Below are 17448 nucleotides of genomic sequence, written 5' to 3' on the forward strand. Positions count from 1 at the left end.
ATTGTGGACTGAACTGTGTCCCGCCAAAATTTATACAATGAAAACTGAACCACCAACATGAGTGTATTTAGAGATAGGGTCTATAACGAGGAGATTGAGGCTAAGGGTGGAGTCCTAACCCAATATGATGTGTGTCCTTATGAGAGAGACACCTCAGGGATGTGCTCAGGGATGTGCACACACAGAGAAAGGCCCCAGGAGGACTCAGCAAGAAGGTGGCCATCTGCAAGCCAAGGAGAGAGGCTCAGGAGAAACCGAACCTTGCTAACACCTTGATCTTGGACTTCTAGTCTCCTGAATTGTGACAAAATATATTTGTGTTGTTTAAGCCACCCAGTCTGTGATATTTTGTTATGGCATCCCTAACAGACTTTCCAAGGTTATGTAGCTAGTTATTGGTGGAATTAGATTATGGACCGAGTCAGTGTAGCTCCAAAGCCCATAATCAACCACTTTGCTTTTTCTGTCTTCCTCGTAGCATCAGGCAGTTCTTCTCAAGATCTGGGAGTCACTGGCATGCAGATACTGTGGACCACGGGAATAGTTGCACTTCCTCAAAAGATAATTATTTCAATGTTCTTTAGAGTATAAGCTTCATGAAGGCTGGATTTTGTTCACCGATGTTATTCTAGTGCCTGAAGCAATGCCTGGCAATATAGAATAAATAGATGCTTAATAATATTTGTTGAGGGTCACCTGGGTGGTGGCTTAGTCAGTTAAGTGTCTGACTCTTGATCTCAGCTCAGGTCTTGGTCTTAGGGTCATGAGTTCAAGCCTTGCCTTGGGCTCTGCACTGGGTGTGAAGCCTACTTGAAAACAAATATTTGTTGAATAGATGAAAAAAAAAAAAAGAATGTAGAATGCCAAACAGGAGGGCCTCTGAGATCCAAAGAACATCCACATTTAATGGACGGGTACAAGAAGAAGAAGAAGCCCATGAAGAAGACCATGTCAGATGCCCCCTGTTTGGATTTAGTATACTAGCTAATGGGAGCCATAGTAGAATTCACACACACGTAGACACACACACATACACAGGGAGAGAGACAGAAACAGAGACAGAGAGACAGACATTGCAAGCGATTTTGAAAGGCAGAAGCAAAGAAGGAGAGAAACAGTTGGAGTCAGGGAGACCAGCAAGGACCCTGAGCAGAAATACGTCCGTGGAGGTACGGAGGAGGGCAGTGGAGGGGGATACGGGAAGCGGGGAAGCCTATAATGAGACCCTGACAGCACCTGGCACAAGGTGAGTGCCAGAGGAATAGGGAGAAGCGTCAAAGATGAGTCACAAGTGTCTTGCCTGGAGAGGCGGAGGCCCACGGAGGCCGAGTGACTGGTTTGAAGGCACACAAGTCTCATTTCAGGAGGCTTTTGTTTCTTTCCTTATTGGGCGTCTGCTCTGTCAAGAGCTTAGAATCTTGGGCTGGGATTTGCTTTACGCTTCCGGACTGATAAGTTTTGAGCTGTCAGTTCAGCCAAAGGAATATCACTACTCATACTTGACAACTTCTAAAAACTGTAATTAAAGAGGAAAGTGGTGACAGCGCGTAAAACAACACGTTTCCAAAGTTGACACATCATTTTGGTCCCCAAAGCTGTTTTGAATTTGAACGCTAGAAACGCATCTTTCAACTTCCATAGGGTTCCAAAGAGTCTCTTCCCAGTCTGAAGAATGAATTTAAAATCTGCGATAGAAAAATACTACAGAGAAAAATAGAGAAAGCAGCTGGCACTCTTACCCACTTCAGAGCAGGAAAGGAATTTCAGCGGAGCATGAAAACAGCTTTCTCTCATGAAAGAAAACACAACAAAAAATAATCCCTGCCGTGTAGCCTTTTGCAGTTGTTTCCTGTCGAGTATTAGAGACCGGGGGGCTTAACATTGTTTTGATACCCCTGCAACCCGCAGACAGCGGAGGAAGTTGGAAACGAACCGCCCAGCTTCATGCTTCCAGGTGGCACGTTCGCCACATTTTCTGCGCTGTTGTTATCAGTCACTTAATTCCCTACTGAATATTGAGTGGTGTTTTTAGTTCACAGGCCATTTGCAGTCTTTCTGTTTCTCCTTTTTTTCTGTTAGCCACGTGAGAAAAAAGGCAGCTTGGGAGGCGCTTTTGCAAATGGGAGTTTAACAGTGAAGTTCACGATGGAAAACAGCACAGCAAATAGCAGTAAACTTGCCTTGACCTAAGACATAGGCCACTGGGATGTTAACCTCAAGAGGAAGTTGTAGGAAGCACAGTATGAGGACTTGCTAATAAAAGCCACTAGGCAATTAAAAATCCCTGCTAATTAGTCTGGCATCCCCAGGGAGAGAATAAGGAAGCGGTGTTATTTTTGAAGATTTTTATTGATTTTTTGTTTATTTGCTTTTTGGTATTGCTGAAAGAATTTTTTTAAAAAGTTCATGATTTTATATTGACTTCTATTAGTTTTATATCAGTAGTTATATGTATGTGACCTCTTTATCAAAACACAGTACCGAGCGGGGGGAAGGGGGGCACCCGGGTAGCTCAATCGGTTAAACGTGGGACTCTTGATCTCAGCTCAGGTCTTGGATCTCAGGGTCATGAGTCCTAGCCCCGCATTGGGGTCCATGCTGGGCATGAACAAAACAAAACAGAAAAACATAGTACCAAGCATCACATAGAACCCTCAAGGAGGAAGAAAATGTTGAATAAAGGGAACTCATTTGTAGCAGAGCCCCATGGAAGAAACAGCACCAGCAGCATTAACCTATTCTTTCTCTTTGAGGGAACATCTGCAAACTGTAATTAAGCAATTTTCATTTGTTTCTCTATTTCTTTTGTCATCACTAATCACTACATTTAGGGAGCAAATTGACAAATTAGATAACACAAAATGGCTGGTTCAGTGGTGGAAGGAAATCTCCCCTCCCTCAAATTATGATGCATTTTGAACTGATTAAGCCATTTTGTTTTAGATACATTAGCGTAAATCTTCAGCTGTGGTTGTTACAATTCATTTTCTACCCATGAATATTTGGTCCATAGATAATCATTTGTTTTCTGTGTCTGCTATAACTCAGGTGCAATTGGGTAAGGAAAGAAAATGTATTGGAGTATTTACAATGTTTTGAATTATAATCATTAAACTTATTTTTTGGCAATGTTGTTAACACATAGTATTTTGTTGCAATAAATTTCTAGTGTGTTTTCTCAGTGAAGTAAGATATTATGAGCTTTTAAATTGGGTTTGTGTGTAAATAAAGGATCATTTTCTTTGATTCTCCTTATATGTTTTTAGTGTATATATATTATATATATTTTGTGTGTGCATATAAATGAGAGAGGTGAATTTTCTTGGGCAAACGGAATCTTGAACTTTTACAAACTAAAGCAGAAAATTGCTAGTGGCCAAATAAACTTTTAAGATGGTCACGGTCAGCCTTTAAGTGGCTGATTAAAACAGTATTAAGTGAGTGCGCAGTTTTGTATGCGTTTGTCTTTAACTTGAGACGTTATTTTTACTTATCGTCGTTAAATGTATTATTATACTTGAAGAGAAAGAGTAAATTACTTAACTTGAAACCGAGTTGGTTTTAAGACTGTGTCCTTTGATTCAGTTGAACGGGCCCGTATTCAAATGTGAGTGGTTTTCAAATCTGGAATCTTTCAGCTGTAGAACAATAATATTTTCTTTGAAATGGTCAGCTAAACCCAACGGGATACAAACAGGAAACTTTATGGTAACCAAACTCATATCTTCTTTGTATGAAAATCAAACCACAGTCTGTCTAGTTTGAGATTGTTAGTGTCTTTTTTCTCCTCTACTTGGATTGCCTCCAGATGAGATGGATTTACGTGACACCACTTAGCTCAGTGTTCTTGGAGCCCATTGTTCTTTTAGCACAGAGAAGAATCATTGTACCATTTTTGTGAGTTTTCTGGACTTAACCTACCTTTGCATTAGCTATTACAGCGTACGGGTTGCTGATCAGAAAAAAGGGATTGTGAATCAAGTACCCTATTTCCTGCCTCTTCTCTATAAATTATACTTTGTGTGACTTGCAGCCCGTCATCTAATTTCAGGTGTAAGGCTTAGTCCCCAATTAAAGTGTCAATGCAGTTCTTGGAAATGTTGAGATCATTTCAGTATTGACTGTATTCCTGCTATGTTTAGGCATTGAGCTAAAATCTGGGAATAGAAGATGAATGAGACACAGTCCCTACTCTGATATATCGTTCTTCCTTATTTCTGTGTGCCCTGTGCTCCACACGCTCTAGATGTGTGAAGGCACATTAGCAGTCACAGGCTGCATGGTTAGGGGCTGATTGGTAAGGTAATACTAACTATTCTTTACATAGTGCTGACAAAACACTACCCAGAATATTGCGCTTGGTCTGGGGGACTCAGTTTTAGATTGAATAAACACTCTATTTGAGTTTTAAAAAGAGCAATTAGAATGATTAGAACAGTGGATTCTTCAGAATTTTTCTCCTTTTTTTTCTTTCAAGCTTTTTAAATTTAATTTTATTTTTTATGAAAGATGCCCTGAATTACCCTGAAAAATGAGGGAAGGTGAGAGACATGTATAATTTAAGTGTATTCTTGCATTGCCCTAATGCTGTATGCCAATGAATGGGTCTTGGATTATTACAGATTTGTGCAGAAGATGTTATTCCACCTCATAAAGTTTGAAAACTCCTAAAAAGCATTTATTTGTAAAGGAGATGGAAAAAAATTACTTTCTCTAACTTTCTCCAACCTGTGTGAATAAAAGAGGTTGTTCTTAAGTTGATACATCGTTGTGCAGGTAGGCAGAAGGGCATGATCTCAGGGTGAAGGAAAGTTTTTTCGGTCGATGGGATTTTGTTTTATGAAGAGTTGGGTATACTGCCCTTGTATTTCTCATTTTGTTGCAGGCAGGGCCAGTGGATGGAAAGGATTCTATTCCAGCTTAGGATTCAGAAGACCTGGTCTAGGCATTTATTACTTCTTTGACACTACAGGCCTACCACTTAATCTCTCTGAATTGGTAAATCAGGGATAATTCTGCCTTCTCAGTGTGTCTCATATGGTTGTGATGTGAATCAGCTGAAATATACATGAAGGTACTTGGTAGGTTTTAAAGATGTATACCAGTGTAATTTTATTTATGGGGCCTATTTAGGATTTCAAAGAGAAACATCAAGGTTAAATATTAAACAAATCTTGAATCTACAATACAGAAAAAAGAAAATATTGTTTACAGTGTTAGTGGTCCACAACCCATTCCTTGATGGAGTCACAACCAATTCTGTATAGTATATATTGTGTAGAGTCTATGTACAGTGTCTGTTGTGTAGTGTAAGACTATACAATTCAGGGAATAATCCTACACTGGCCTCTGGTGGATAGAATAAATAGTATGTTTACACATAACCTTCAGGCAAAGGTATTTATCTCCTTTGACAAAGATATCAGATACTACATCTTTATGTGATTTTTTTTTAAATTTTTATTTTGAGAGACAGAGACTGAGTGTGAACAGGGGAGGGGCAGAGAGAGAGGGAGACACAGAATCCAAAGCAGGCTCCAGGCTCTGAGCAGTTGGCACAAAGCCCGACACTGGGCTCGGACTCAGGGGCCACGAGATCATGACCTGAGCTGAAGTCGGATGCTCAACTGACTGAGCCATCCAGGTGCCCCTTTAATTGAAGTATAATTGACACACAATGTTACATGAGCTTCAGGTAGACAACATAGTGATTCAACAAGTGTGCATTATCGTGTGCTCACCACAAGTGTAGCTACCATCTGTCACCATACAACACGATTAAAATTCCTTTGACTATGTTCCTTGTGCTGTACCTTCCATCCATGTGACTTATTCGTTCTATAACTAGAAGCCTGTACCACCCTCTGTTTTTAATTCTCAATTTTTACATCCTACTCCCAAGGAATCTTTACTTGGGAGTCTTAAGTATCACCTGGGAGATGCTTATTAAAATGCAGATTCTTGGGGAATCACTCCCCAGATTTTGGTTCAGCAGTGCTAGTGCACAGACTTTTGGATCAGCTTTCAGAAATATGCCCTATATGAGATCAGAGAGAGATATAGGAAGATGTATTCATTCCACAAAATTCTCTGCTTTTGTATATTGTGTTTTCTTGGGGATAAGGTCCACAGCTTTCATGAATCTGTACAGTTATTTCACTTTAACCATTTTTTTTTTGTGCTTAATGTTACCCTATTTATATTCTTTAAAAGGAACTTGGACAGTAAAAAGTGTGATGGGTTACAGGAGCAATTTTACTGTGATCTTACTAATTGTTAGGACATACTCACTCACAGAATTTTAGGGTGGGCTTTGGTTTGGCATACGTTCTGTCCCAGGTCTGAGGGATTATAGAGCATGTGCACACAGGGTTACTCTAGCACAGGGAAATCTCCTGGATACTTGTGTTGCCAGAAGAACTGTGTTCCCTATGAGCATTTTTCCATTCGAAGTGTGCAGGCAAGAGTCTTGGGAGACCACAGGGATATAGAGGCATCTTGTGTGTACTTTAAGGAGATGCTCCTCCAATAATTTTGGTGCTTTTGGTACATTTTTTGCTGTGTATTTTACACATGAAGGTACTTTTAAAGACTCACTCAAGTGTAAAATTTTATGATTAGGTAACTATGATTTAAAAGAGGGACATCAAAATTGAATATTAAAAGAATCTTGGACCTATAATATAAAAAATGTAATTGTGAAATATTATGTATGTATATGTATTTTTTTTCTTCAGTATTTTCAGGAAGGGATTAAAAATATTTTTTAATGTTTATTTATTTTTGAGAGAGAGAGAGAGAGAGACAGAGTGTGAGCAGGGGAGGGGCAGAGAGAGAGGGAGACACAGAATCCGAAGTAGGCTCCAGGCTCTGAGCTGTCAGCACAGAGCCCAGCATGGTGCTCAAACTCATGAACCATGAGATCATGACCTGAGCTGAAGTCAGATGCCCAACCGATTGAGTCAGTCAGATGCTCCTTCAGGAAGGACTTTTTAAGAAGGAAGGAAATCTATATAGGTATCCTCCCTAGAAGAAGAAACTTGGTTAGGTAAAATGCTTTTCGCCTATAAATAGGTTTATTTTTTTGTTCATGGTAGGAAAGCTAGAAAATACGGAGGTATGAACACACACATTCTCTCTCTCTCTCTCTCTCTCTCACACACACACACACACACACACACACATACAAGAAAATAGAAAACATATCCTTTCTATAGCAATAACATTTTTAGCTGCTCCACAGTCACTCAGAATAAAAATGACATGTCTCATTCTCCCTGCAGCTGGGTATAGCTGTTTGACTAAGTTTGTGCCATTAAAAAGTGAGGGGAACTGATACGTGTAACTTCTGGGTGATACCCTTAAGACACGTGCCCAAGTCTCTTCTAATCCTTTCCCCCTGTCTGGAAATAGGCAATCGTGGAGCAGTCCTTAGACACAGAGGTGGAAGCCATGTGCTGAGGATGGCAGGGCACCCTGCCAGCCCAGCTCCCTGGACCATCTCATGGAACAGGGCCTGCCCACTTGTCTAAACTGTTACATAACAAAGAAATAAAATTATGGGGCTCGAACTCACAAACTGTGAGATCATGACCTGAGCTAAAGTCAGACACTTAACTGACTGAGCCACCCAGGCTCCCCTATGAATACCTAAATTATAGTAAGGGCTCAACTTACTATATATATATATATATATATATATATATATATATATATATATGTGTGTGTGTGTGTGTGTGTGTGTGTTATATTTTTTCATTCATTTATATATTCAAATTTATTATGATTATTTTATAAAAGTGATACTATACTATACATACTTTTTGTAACTTGCTTTTTCACATAATAAACTTCCCAATTAATAAACATTATTTAACAGAATTTTTAAAGACTGCATAGTATTCAATTGTGTGCCCTAATTTACTTAACCATTCTCTTTTTTGTTGGACACGTAGTTATTTCCAATTTTTGGCTATTAAAAACGATGCTACATTGCACATCCTCATTCATTCAGTAAATGTTTGTTGAACATCTGTATGCCAAGTACTGCTCACATAACTGACCAAAAGAGACAGAGGTCATTACTTTCAGGGAATTTGCATCCTAGAAGGGAGAGAGAGCAATGAATGGTAAACATAATGAGTAAGAAAAATATTTGTGTTAGAAGATAGTAACTGCTCTGGTAAAGAAAAAAATATACAGAGCAAGATGTGGGATCATGAGTGCCGGTGGGGGGTAGAGGGTTGCATTTTTATGTAGAGTGATCTGGTCAGGCCTCCTTGGGAAAGTAAAATGTGAATGAAGTTTGGTAGGAAGCCATGGAGTAAAGCCTATGCATTCTTGAAGAAAAGGCATTTGAGCCCAAGGGAACAACCAGTGTGGAGGCCTGGGGACAACAGCGCCCCTGCCTGGTTGAAGAGCAATGAAGAGGTCACTGTGGCCAGAATGGCATGAGCAAAGTTGAGCAAGGGAGCTGAGACCACAGGGTATGGGGGTGGTGGGGCACGGACAGCCTTGCTGGTCCTAATAATGCCTCGCTCCTTATTTATCTTTTTGGTAGCTCCAGCTTTGCACCCTTCTTTTCATTTTATTTTATTTTATTTTTAAAAATTTTTTACGTTTGTTTATTGTTGAGACAGAGAGAGACAGAGCATGAATGGGGGAGGGGCAGAGAGAGAGGGAGACACAGAATCGAAAGCAGGCTCCAGGCTCTGAGCCATCAGCCCAGAGCCCGACGCGGGGCTCGAACCCACGGACCGGGAGATAGTGACCTGAGCTGAAGTCGGACGCTCAACCGACTGAGCCACCCAGGCACCCCAGCTTTGCACCCTTCTTATTCATGGCCTTTGGATAAATTTTTACACATGGAAATGCTGGTTCAAAGACATGCAAAAATTTAAGGCCTTGATTAAGTAAAAATTTTCAAGGGAATAGATTAGATATTTTCTTGTGGATAAATTCTTAGACATGGAAATGCTGGCTGAAAGATATGCAAAATGTTATGTCTTTGAGTAGAAGTTTTTTGTTTTTTTTTTTAATGTTTATTTATTATTGAGAGACAGAGACAGAGTGTGAGCAGGGGAGGGGCAGAGAGAAAAGGACACAGAATCTGAATGAAGCAGGCTCCAGGTTCCGAGCTGTCAGCACAGAGCCCGACACGGAGCTTGAACTCACAACTCACAAACCATGAGATCATGACCTGAGTCGAAGTCTGATGCTTAACGGACTGAGCCACCCAGGCTCCCTGAGTGAGTAGAAGTTTTAAGAGAATAATTATATGTGTCTCACAGGCAGAGGCCAAGTCTTAATAACTTTCTTATCTCCTCCTCCAGTCTTTCAGCTTAGCACTCAGTGAACTCACTGGTTGAAGGGTTGAGTATCAATCTACATTCAGTCTTAAATGTTACATGTCCTTTGGACTGGAGAATGAATGTTTTCCCTTTTAAGAACTGTAAGTACTTTCCTGACAGAGAGGTTCCTGCTTTCTTTAGGCTTACATTTTAGTGGGAAGAGATAGGCCATGAAGAGTTAAGAAAGGTAATTTGAGATGATTTCAGATACATTTGAAGAAAATGGGAACATATACTAGAGTGGCCTCATGCTAAGTCTAGACCATGTGAGGAGATAAGATGATCAGAGAGTTTTAGCTCCAATGACTACTACATTCCTTCCATTGTCTGGGTGTGGAGGGAAGTTGAAACTATAGTTGTCTTCTGTTTTGGTTTCATCATGTTGTGGCACTGCATGGAACTGGGTTAGCAATGGCATTCCTGGGATCAAACTCAACATCAGAATCAAGGGGGAGCAAAATGTGGAAACTACCCAAATGTCCATTCACTGGTGAATGGAAAAAACAAAATGTGATCTATCCATACAATAGATAAAAAGTAGCAAAGTGCTAATACATGCTGAACCTCAAATAGATAAAAAGTAGCAAAGTGCTAATACATGCTGAACCTCAAAGATGTTATGCTGAGTAAAGAAGTCAGGCACAAAGACCACATATTGTTTGATTACATTTATGTTGTCTAGAAAAGGCAAATCCATAGCTATAAAAAAGTAGATTAGTGGTTGCCTGCCGTTGGAAGTAGGAACAGAGAGGGACTCCAGATGAGCACCAGAGACCTTTTTGGGGTGATGGAAAAGACGTAAAATTTAATTGTGGTGATGGTTGCACAACGCTGTGTTTACTAAAAATCATTGAATTATACATTTAAAATAAGGAATTTTGTAAATTATACCTCAATAAAGCTATGGAGAGGTGGAGCTACTATTCATGGGTACTTAGGTCCTTACTGTGAGTTCTTCACTGGATGACTATATGACCTTGTGACTCTGGATTTGGCTCGAGAAGAGGAGCATCCCATTTGTCTGTAAATATTTCCGATTAAGAAAATGAGTTGTTTGTGCACAGACTTGAAAGTTCTAAGTCGGTAAACTTGTGATACAAAAAGAAAGGAACTTTTGGATGCAGCAAGATCCTGCCTTGTGTAGACAATGTCAGCAGCAACTGTCACCCTGTTATGGACTCTGGGAGCTAAGGGAGGCTGTGCTCACGCATGAGGTATCTGCTACTAAGGCAGGCCACCTCCCTTCTGTGGCCTTGGCTAAATCAGTTGGGAAGGTGAGCTTATCTTATGGGATGATTTGTGTAGCCTCTTTGCACCAAAGTGTAATCCATTTCACAGGTTGCAAGCATGCCGTATTATCTACTTCCATCATCACAGAGCTTGTTAAGAAAAAAGAAGTTACTTAGGGTGTACCAAATTAAATTAAAAGAATAGTACAGGTTGCAGTGGAGAGATAAGGTGAATATTTGGAGATATCTAGAGGGAGGAAATATAACCACCTGGAGATAGTGTCTTCATTTCTGTTTTGAAGACAAAAAATAAAAAATAAATAAATAAAACAAAAGAACTCCCTTTGTGAGCTCTTTTTTTCCTTTCTTAAATCCTTTGCTGAGGGTCCCTTTAGCTCTTACCTGGGTTACTTCCTGTACTTTCTACTTTTCGCTCCAGTGTCTGATCTCCTCTGCTCCATTCTCTCCATCATCTCCTTAGAGCACAGCTCTGATTGTGACTCCCAAGGGCCTAGGTTAAACTACAGAGTTTTTGTTTGGCCCTCTGAGTATCACCCCTTCCACCTGTCACTGAAGGTGTGCTCCCACCTTCCTGGAATACTCTGTGATTCTTCCGCAGGCCCCCTGTTTTCCCACCTTGGGAGCTCTGCTCATGCAGTTTTCCCTTTTTGTGGGATAACCTCAGCAGTGCTCTGCTGTTGAAATTGTAGCTGTAGTCTTCCAAAGCCCAGCTCAGATGCTCCACGCCTATGTGAAGCCTTTTGTGATTCTTCCAAACCTGTTGTGATTTCACCATTCTCTTACTTTGTACTCCCTTACATCATCCGCCGTAGTTGTGTTCTGTTTTGGTCGTTGACATATCCAGCTTAACTTCTCTGGAGACTCTGTAAGCGTGGGGACGGGGTCTTGCCCATTTTTGTCACCTTGCATATAGCCGATGCCCACAATATAACTTTCAGATTGAATGGATTGCACGGCTCAGCGGCCACTCGGATTTTCTTCCTGTAAATCACCTTTCGGCTACTTTACACTCCCTTCACAGTTTTCTCTCTGTAAGTACCTAATGCTGGACATTTCAAAAATTTCAACTTATTCCTGTTGTGTCCCGCATCTTGGTCTTTTGACACATGTTTTTCCAGGCCAGGGTTGTACATTTGTGTCTTGGCAGCTTGAGAGCTGACTGTGAATAATGAGTCAATTATCATCCAGCCTCAGGGAAAGCACAATTATTCCTGACTGGCCTGGCTGAGGTAATCCTCTCCTCCCTGTGCCCTTTCAAATGAAGAACATAAAGCAGTTGGAATTCAGAGCACTGCAAAGGGAATTTAGACAAAACCTTTGTCTGCTGAATTTAGCTTCTTTGGATTTATTCTGATTTATGATTGATTGGTTTTTAAATTGCTTATTTAATCCTAACGACTATCGCTCCAGGGGAGGCCGGATACGAAGGAGCATGTGATCAAGAAGCAGTGGAGTGAAGTAGTTTGGCTGGACAAATCAAGAGCAAATATTATTGTCCAGAGAAACATTGCTCTAGGCTAGGAATATAAAGTGAAAATCACCCCCTGACTTTCAAAGTACCCAACCTTGTTATAAGCATGATTGCTTATCCCCTATTCTTTTTGCAGAAGGCTTTTTGCAACTGCCCAGTGTTGCACAGAATTTCCCCCCATGTATTTTTCTTTCCTTCCAGCAACATAGCCAATATCTCTTCGTGACTGAGCACATGCTCTTGATTTATATTGCCGTTGATCGTGGGGCAGAAGGACAGACTCTCGAGGTTGCCGTCAGGAATCAATGGGTCATGAATTCTGATGTCGGTTGTGTTGATCTGTGAAAACTCTCCCACGAGCGTGGTGATGCTGTTCTCAGCACATGGGGTCTAGTCTAGTCTGGCTTTTGTATGGGCAGAATTTGAATTTTTAAAAAGCTTTTTTACACAATTGAGTTCTCTGAAAGCGATCACTTTCATCTGGAAGATACACAACCAATATGTGGTTAATGTTTAACTTATCAAGGCATCTGTGGTTTCGACCTTTTCAAAGAGTGAAATCTTTTTCCTTGGCCTGAAATTAGACATGGTAGGTATAGTTGGTGGTCTTGTAAGGGACATCTGTTAGAAGCTTATCTGTTTGGTACCAAAAGAAAATTGAAATTCCATTGCTTCAGAATAATGAAACCTTAAAAAACCTTTAGGAAAAAACAAACAAACAGACAAACAAACGAAAACACCCTTTGTTTCATCCGTATTGAAGTTTTGACTCAGAAACACCCCAAGAAACTGTCTTTCAGGTCTCAATAACCTACTTGGATTCTGAAATATTGCTGCTAGATTTCTAAAGTGTATTATGTCTGATACTTATTTCAAATCAAGAAACATTACGGATGAGATGAAAGGGGTAAAAGGACCCCGATGGAGCACAGAAGCAGATGAGACGGGCGCTTGGGTGGCACGTTTGGATTGCCACCAGGATAACTCTAGGAAGCAGCAGCTGGCTCTCTGATCAGGCTTTAGGCCACTTTGGATTCTGGGCTGTGCCAACATCTGCCATTTTGACATTATCATATCGAAAAAGAACTTTTTTTCCTATCTTATTCTGCCAAGAGATATATTATTTGCTGTTTTTTTCAAAAAATGATAAAAGCTTTCATAAGAAGCATTCTGGGTCTTTGGAGTGATAGAATATACATTCTTATGAAACTACTTTCAAGGTTCAGGAAGGAGGCTTAAAACTGTAGGTTCCGTCAGAGAGAGAACAAGTTCTTTTCTGAATCTTCTGGTATTTTTTCTTTCTTTCTCCTTTTCCTTTCTTTTTCTTTTTCTTTTTCATTTTTCTTTTCTTTTTCTTTTCTTTTCTTTTTTCTTTTCTTTTCTTTTCTTTTCTATTCTTAAGTTTATTTATTTATTTTAAAAGGAGGGGGGCGCAGAGAGAGAGGAAGATAGAGAATCCCAAGCAGGCTTGGTGCTGTCAGCACAGAGCCCAACGCAGGGCTCGAACCGACAAACCATGAGATTAAGAGATGATGTTTAAATGACTGAGCCACCAGGCATTCCTCTTCTGGTATTGTTTTTAGTGAAAGCTTTATGTTTACAAAAGGAAGTTTTAAAAGAACGAAGAAGATGTTTTGTTAGATCTGAGATCCCTGCAATAGCTCAACATCAGCATCAGACGATGGGACTTTGTTATGTATTGCTCATTATTTTGAAGGAGTCTCATTTGGTTATCTGTCAAATAACCTGAGTGTTTCATTGGAAATGGCAGAGGAGTGCATTGAGTGATTATGGGAACAATCAGAACTTGTCCTTACAGAGCATCTGTTCTTCTCAGACATCACTGCTTCTCAGGTATTTAAGTCAATAGACTATTACAACAGTGTGCTGGGACGTAGTATGTTCTTAGTAAATACTAGCTTTAGGTTGTGCTGGATTTAAAGGAAAAGCAGGGAGAAGAGAAACTATTCCACCTCCCATTAGGACAGGGCACTGAAGGGGGTGCCTGGGTAGCTTAGCTGGTTAGGCGTCCGACTTCGGCTCAGCTCATGATCTCATAGTTCGTGGGTTTGAGCCCCATGTCGGGCTCTGTGCTGACAGCTCAGAGCCTGGATCCTGCTTCAGAGTCTGTGTCTCCCTCTCTCTCTGCCCCTTCCCCGCTTGCACTCTGTCTTTCTGTCTCTCTCTCTCTCTCTCAAAAATAAGTAAACATTAAAAAAATAAAAACAAAAACAGTGCACTTAGGAATGACCGGTAGCCACAGGAAGTCTTCTTGTCTCTAACTTTGATGAAGTTTGAGGAGCCCTTCCGTTCCTCAGGTGAATCCTCCTGTCTCCAGGCATTTCTGTTCAGGTCTTGCTCTACCCTGCTACCTTTGCTTATCTTTCCCCCAGGACCGATTTAGGACAGCTCTGGTTGTAAAAGGGGAAGAAATCGGGGAGGTAAGTCCTAAGACCATCACTTCCTCACCTATCTGATCTTTTCTAGTGCTGGTTGCTTACTCCAGCAGTATTATTGGCAACATTCCCATTACCTTACTCAGCACTCCACCCCCTGACCCCCACCCCTCCATGCCAGCTGCCAAGGTTAGTGCTTCCCATCAGAATTTCTGCCTTCCCAGTGGAAGCTACTTAGGAGTCATGGATGCTGGTGTAGGAGTAAGGAGAGAGAACTGACCTCAGTTTGTGTTATTTATTAACACAGACTTTTTAAGGAAAAAATGATGCATTCAGTATTTGCATTTTCCCTCTCTTGTTTATTGAGTGTTAATAACGTATTACAGACTAGGTTACCTTACCTCTGTGCCCCAACAGTATTCCAGCGTTAATGTCCTGTAGATACCCCTGCAAGTCTTAATTCTGCCAATGATGGGGTAGACGGAAGCCAACAAAGGACTCTGACTGAACTTGCACTAGGCTGTAAACAACAAGAATCTCACTGCTTTTGATGCCATGCAAGTCACAGCTCCAGAGAAACAAACATGGCCACTCTGCTGGGTTAGGCTGTCTCCTACCGCTTTGCTTAGATACACGGCTAGGAAGCACACAGATCAAAGTTCTCCTGGCTCTACGACTACCATTGGTTCTTCTTGTGCTGTTGTAAACTTTTCTTTGTCTCCTTTCTGGGATTTTTTTTTTTTTTTTTCTGTTTCATTCTTCTGTACTCTAAACACCCTTTCCCTTCGTTTGCTATATCACTCTAAGTGGCATAGCACTGTGATTGGGAGTGTGGATTCTGAGTCCAAAGGGCTGGGTTCAAATCCCCACTCTGTGATTTGCCAGCTGTGTGACTTTGAACGGGTTACTTGATCTCTCTAGTAGGTCTTGGTTTCCTTGTCTGTAAAATGGGGATAACAGATAGTACCTACCTCTAGGGTTTCTGTGTGCCTTACATGAGATGTATGAGGCCCTCGTACAAGAGGACTTGACACTCAGTCCATGTTAACCCTCATTATTAGTTCTAATATTGAAAATAATTTTATGGTTTAAACCCCTATCCCAGTGTAATTTTGACCAGATATTTACCTCTAGCTATGATACAGCCTATGCCTATGCTGCCTCTGGGATGTTTCCCTCACTATTTCTACTGGCACCTCAAATGAGCATGATCAAAGCTTAACTCATTACCTCTCATCCAAATTTATCCCCCACATTTCTGTTAATGGCATCATGTTATCATAATCTTTTCAGTCTCTTAATTTAGGATTACTCTTAGACCCTTTCCTTATCCTAAGAAGATAATCACAAATGGGAACAGATTTAGCACAAAGATACTATAATTATAAATAGTCAAGAATGGTCAAACATTGCTCTTTAGAATTACATACGTGGACGCACAGATAAAATATGAGAAAAATAGCCATTGGGAAAAAATTTTGTTACAGCTTTTCTGTTTTGTAAGATTAGGAGTGATTTTCTAATTTTAATTTTTTTCTCTTGCACATTTTCCAAAATCATCCATACATTGCTTCCACATAAGGAAAACCTACCCTCAATTTTAGAAAAAAAAAAAAAAAGAGAAATATAATATCTAAGAGTTTTGCAAATACTGTACTTTACTGACCTTGTAATGGTGGCTGAGAACAGTGTTGGATATATAGTAAGCACTTAATAAGTATTTATTGAAAAGTGAATGAAATAGTGTTATCTTTCTATGCATTTTTAGAAATAATTTTATAAGTTTTTTTTTTTAAATAAAAGTTTACTTATTTCTTTTTGAGTGGGGGAGAGGCAGAGAGAGAGGGAGAGAGACAGAATCCCAAGCAGGCTCCATGTTCAGCATGGAGCTCAATGTGGGGCTCGATCCCATGACTGTGAGATCATGACTGGAGCTGAAATCAAGAGTCAGGTGCTCAACCAACTGAGCCACCCAGGCACCCCAGAAATAATTTTGTAAAGTTAAGAGTACTCAATCCCTCAAGCATTCAGCTTGTAGATTTCTTTGAAAAACATTTTTTTTTGGTTGTTGTTTGCAAGAAAGATTCCCAATAAATGTAAAATTAACTAGACTCCGTGTGGTGGATGTTTTATAATATCATTTCAGAGGATAACGTGACCAAAAGAGGAGCATTTGGAACTGATTCTTCAGAAAACGTATTTCCTTCAGAAGAGGAACAGGTAATACCCCACATTTATAGAAACAGGAAAAAAAACCATTTTTTATGAATTAGAAGAAGAGAGAAAGAGAGTGTAAGAACATAAGAAACATTGGACAGTACTGGATCAGTAACTCAGACTCTTAATTCTAGGCATGGCATTGGGATGCTTCATTGAAAATCATCATTACATTTCATGATTTCAGCAGCCAAAGTTTATGACAGTAACATAGTTATCCCCCAATTTTTAAGTTCCCTTAAGGAACTGCCATCTAAAAATTCTTATCATTGTTTACATATTTTAGCTTGTCCTCTACTTGGAAAAAAAAAAAGAGTTCCTTTTTATAATTATCTGTGTAAAATAGGAATTTCTTTTACCTGCTCTGGATTCATCTTTTTTTTATTGATTTTTTTTTTTAATGTCTAGTTTTGAGAGAGAGAGACAGACAGACAGATGGCAAGCAGGGGCGGGCAGAGAGAGAGAGGGAGACACAGAATCCAAAGCAGGCTCCAGGCTCTGAGCTGTCAGCATGATCCTGAAGCGGGGCTTGAACTCACAAACCACGAGATCATGACTTGAGCTGAAGTTGGACGCTTAACCAACTGAGCCACCCAGGTGCCCTTGGGTTCATCTCTCTTTTTTTTTTTTTTTTTTTAATTTTATTAAAAAAAATTTTTTTTTTAAACGTTTTATTTATTTTTAGACAGAGAGAGACAGAGAATGAACGGGGGAGGGGCAGAGAGAGAGGGAGACACAGAATCGGAAGCAGGCTCCAGGCTCTG

The 17448-nt window shown here is 40.2% G+C and overlaps 1 protein-coding gene across 6 annotated transcripts in view; it reads left to right on the forward strand.

Annotated features, from left to right (window-relative positions):
- IFTAP (intraflagellar transport associated protein) overlaps positions 1–17448 on the forward strand; it is a 66472-nt gene that overhangs the window by 26584 nt on the left and 22440 nt on the right. For 5 of the 6 annotated variants that reach the window (XM_047824197.1, XM_047824199.1, XM_047824196.1 and 2 more), the window contains exon 3: positions 16614–16687. The exons of the other annotated variant lie outside the window; for it this stretch is intronic. In XM_047824197.1, the coding sequence (XP_047680153.1) occupies positions 16614–16687 (74 nt within the window). The remainder of the gene's footprint in view (positions 1–16613; positions 16688–17448) is intronic. 6 annotated transcript variants of the gene reach the window in all.

This window comes from Prionailurus viverrinus, chromosome D1, assembly GCF_022837055.1.
Source record: "Prionailurus viverrinus isolate Anna chromosome D1, UM_Priviv_1.0, whole genome shotgun sequence".
Lineage (NCBI taxonomy): Eukaryota > Metazoa > Chordata > Mammalia > Carnivora > Felidae > Prionailurus > Prionailurus viverrinus.